This window comes from Nicotiana attenuata, chromosome 9, assembly GCF_001879085.1.
Source record: "Nicotiana attenuata strain UT chromosome 9, NIATTr2, whole genome shotgun sequence".
In the NCBI taxonomy this organism is placed as follows: domain Eukaryota; kingdom Viridiplantae; phylum Streptophyta; class Magnoliopsida; order Solanales; family Solanaceae; genus Nicotiana; species Nicotiana attenuata.
This window is the reverse complement of record NC_031997.1, coordinates 4,747,584-4,751,547: the sequence shown is the minus strand read 5'-3', so window position 1 is coordinate 4,751,547 and position 3,964 is coordinate 4,747,584. Positions and strand designations below refer to the sequence as shown.

General features: G+C 39.1%; 1 protein-coding gene across 1 annotated transcript in view; it reads left to right on the top strand.

The window, feature by feature from the left end:
- Positions 1–797, top strand: part of LOC109231999 (protein SAND) — a 24,059-nt gene extending 23,262 nt beyond the window's left edge. The window contains exon 15 of the mRNA XM_019397622.1: positions 269–797. Coding sequence (XP_019253167.1) covers positions 269–323 — 55 coding nt within the window. The 3' untranslated portion in view covers positions 324–797. The remainder of the gene's footprint in view (positions 1–268) is intronic.

Below are 3,964 nucleotides of genomic sequence, written 5' to 3'. Positions count from 1 at the left end.
CTTCTAGTTTCTGTCATCGTACTCTACCTATTTTTTTATTTTTTTTTTTACCCCCCCCGTTTTTCCCGTTTTTTTTTTTTGGTGTGTGTGTGTGTGGTAATAGATTTGTCTTTTAGATGGCAACGAATGTCAATTGTAGTTGTAAAGTTAAGCAGTCGAATTATGAGCTCATCTGTCTAGGCGATATTTAGCTTTGGTTGTACTATCGATGAAATTTTGTAGTTCCTTTTGTATCAAAAGCTTATTTCTATCGATAAATAAATCACAGGTGGACTGATCCAGGCAATACTCCATTGCCAGAGTTTGCAGAGATATCTTTATGAATTCTCTTCAAAGATTTTGGTGAATTTGGACGTGGCGTCACATTGGTTTAAATGCATAAATTGCAAAAGGATATAATTCCATCTGCGGCTTGGATGTTACCCACGTTAACGTTGTAACTGAGCATCTGAACTGGGAAAACAATATGATAGTAGCTTCCTGGGTGGAGAAGCAATTTTAAGGTTTTCACAAGGAATCGTACAATCTCATCATTCAAACTTGAGCAAATCGACTGCATGAAAGAGAAAAAGTATTTCTCTTGTTAAATATACAAGAGAAAGTTCGGTGGATGGTCTGGAAACAATTAGGTAGCGGACATTAACTCTTGCATTGTTTTGTTATCCGTTAAAGATATGCTACAGAATAGATGTACCAGAACAGTCGTCTAAGTATGGATTTCATTTTACTGACTCTCGGATATCATAGTCCATAAATCAATTACTATGTTGCAATACATCGCGGTTATTATTGATTTCTTGCTACTTGGAATCTGCTGCATCTGCATGCAAATAGAGCTACTTTGAGGACTGAAGAAAGATGAAATTCCATTCCAAATGATATTTCTTTAGTCTCTAACCCAAACAGGATGTTTACCAAAACGCAGCACAGAGGAACTGAAATGATCGCACTGTCAGCTAACATAAAGTTTAAACTCTAAACCAACCTACTAGTCAGACCTCTCTCTTGCTTAAGGCTGTCCAACGGGCCGGCCCGTCCCGTCCCGCTTCCCATCCCGTCCCATCCCGTCCCAAGTTAAACGGGATGGGCCAATGTTAAACGGGACACCGGATGGGACGGGACGGCCATTTCGTCCCGTTTGTCCCGTCCCGTTTCGTCCCATTAGGTGCTCTTCAAAAGAATTATATTTGTATTTGAGATTTGAAAGTTCTATTAATAAAATAAAAGACTCTAAGCGTTGATTTTTTTTTTTTTTTTTATGAATTGTCTTAGTTACTTAATAGTTAATACATTGAAATTATATTAAATAAATTATAACTCTATTATAAATTTATAATTACTAGAATATTTCATTACAAGTCTTTTGTTTTAATATTTTATAATTCTTTACTTAGTTTTCTAATTTTTGTTTTAACATAGTAACATTTAAGTTTATTAAATAAGTCAAAAATCTAGCCGTTGCAAACTTTAAAAACATAGTAATTTTTAAAAAATTAGACGTTTTTTTTAATTAAAAAAAAAATACAATTAAGGCCCACGAACCCGTCCCGTCCCCTTCCGTCCCGTCCCATCCCGTCCCATCCTGTTTGTTAGCGGGACGGGATGGGACGACCATTTCGTCCCCTCCCGCCACCGTCCCGCTTAAATGTCGTCCCGTTCCGTCCCGTTAATTTCGTCCCGTCCCGTCCCGTTGGACAGCCATACTCTTGCTTCAAAACTGCATTTTAACAGAGAAAGTACACTAGTCTTCGTTAACGGTACATAACTCAAGCATAGACTTTGGGTAATTGCAATGATCTGATACACATTCCAGTTAATGCCAGCTCCGACGCCAGCTCGGATGCCATGGGGGCCAACAACTAGGCTTGTTCACGTGTTTGTTACTTTTATTTTAAATTTTAGTTGTGGCAGGAAAGTTAGTGTTATTTTCAGCTCTTTTGCATTTTATAGATAAATAGGAGAATTGTAAGTGAGCAACACACTTTTTGAATGATAATACTCGTCTGATTTCTCCTCTCTCAACTCTCCTCCTCCCTTCTTCTCTTTTCTTCCCTCTGCTTCCTGCTTTCCTTCTAGTTACTATTTTATTGGTTCTTCGATACCAGAATTTGGTATCAATTGGTATCAGAGCTGGACATGGGACCACGCAAAGCAGTCGACAACCCTCAAGGAGTTCCTGATCCGCAGGAGCAATATAAGGACTTAGCTGCTCAGCAATTGGATCAGAAAGCTGAAAATTTACAGGATGGCATAAAGAGAAGGCACACATTGATGCTTCATTTGGTTAATAGACTCAAAAACTCCATTGATGGAGAACAACTGCATCTGCAATCGTGAGAAAGTGGATCTACTTCTAACCTTCAAGAACCTGTGGTGCTTCAATCTGGGCAAGGTATTGTAGGACCCAATCCTTATTGCTCTAGTTCTAATAATCGCGGCCATAATTTGATTTTTCCTCGTTTTAATGGTGAAAACTTAAAAAACTGGTTGTACAAAATTAAACAATATTATTCTGTTGATAACACTCCTCTCAATCAGAAAGTGAGCTTGGTTGCTATGAATTTGGATGTTGAGGCACCAGAATGGCATCGGTCTTACATGAAATGTCGTGAGTCAATTGACCTGCCTAACTGGGATTAATACTTAGCTGCCTTGATTGATACGTTTAGTGAAGAATTCTCAGATCCAATGTTAGAATTAAAGCAATTGAGACAAACTGGCTCAGTTAGGGAATTTCAGTTTGCTTTTGCTCGACTCTTAGCTCAATGTAATCTATCTATGAGCCAAGCTATTTCATGCTTCCTAGGTGGACTAAAGGAGGAGTTAGTGAACCTTGTGAAGATGCATGAACCTTAGACCTTATCCAAAACATATAGGCTAGCTAGATTGGCAGAAGCTACATTGGCTGCCAATGCTAGGGCACAAAGGTCTAGTTTTAGAAGGCATTCTTCTTTTGCTATTAAGCGACCTACCTATGATTCTTCACACTCAAGGCCAAACCTTACTAGTGTTATTCCAGCAACTAAACTAGCTTTACCTGCTCTTCGAGTTCGAACTGCTACTAGGAACAGAAGGACAATTTCTCCTGCTGAAATGAAGGCTAAGAGATCACAATATTTGTGTTACTTCTGTGATGATAAATATTCTCCTGGCCATAAGTGTACACTTCCCAAGCAACCGTTTGTGTTGGATTTGTAGTATGATGATGATGAGTGTTCAGAAGAAGCAGTGCCACAGGTAGAAGGTGAAGCCACTAATGAGGAGTGATTTGTCATTGAAGGGGACCCACCTATAATCTCCTTATGTGCATTGAGTGGAATCCAAGGTGCACAAACCATAAATGTGACTGGTACAACAACAAGAGGCCACTATAAATTCTTTGGATGGAGGAAGTACTCAAAATTTCATAGATTGTGAATATGCTAAGAGGTTAGGTTGCCAAGTCTCTCCTACTAAGGTTGGCTAGTTGCTGAGACTGCTCTAGAATCAGCTGATCAATTTAATGCATTGCATCTGTCTAAAGAGCTCCAAGTTCCTGCTGTAATTGATGAGCTTCTCATTCAGTACCACCAGGTATTTGCAGAACCTACAACCTTACCTTCACAAAGAGGTGATTTTGATCACAACATTCCTTTGCAGCATGGGACTAAGCCAATCAATATAAGACCTTACGGGTTTTCTTCCATGAAGAAGGACATCCTTGAGAAGTTGGTCAAAGATATGCTACAACAAGGTCTGATCCAAGATATTAACAATCATTTTGCATCTCCTGTTGTGTTAGTAGGCAAGAAGGATGGCACCTGGAGGTTGTGTGTGGACTACAGGGAGTTAAATTACTGTACTGTAAAGGACAAGTTCCCTATTCCCATCATAAATGACTTATTGGATGAGCTTGCAGGGGTAGTGATATTGTCCAAGATTGACCTTCGATCTTGCTATCACCAAATAAGAATGGTACCAGCTG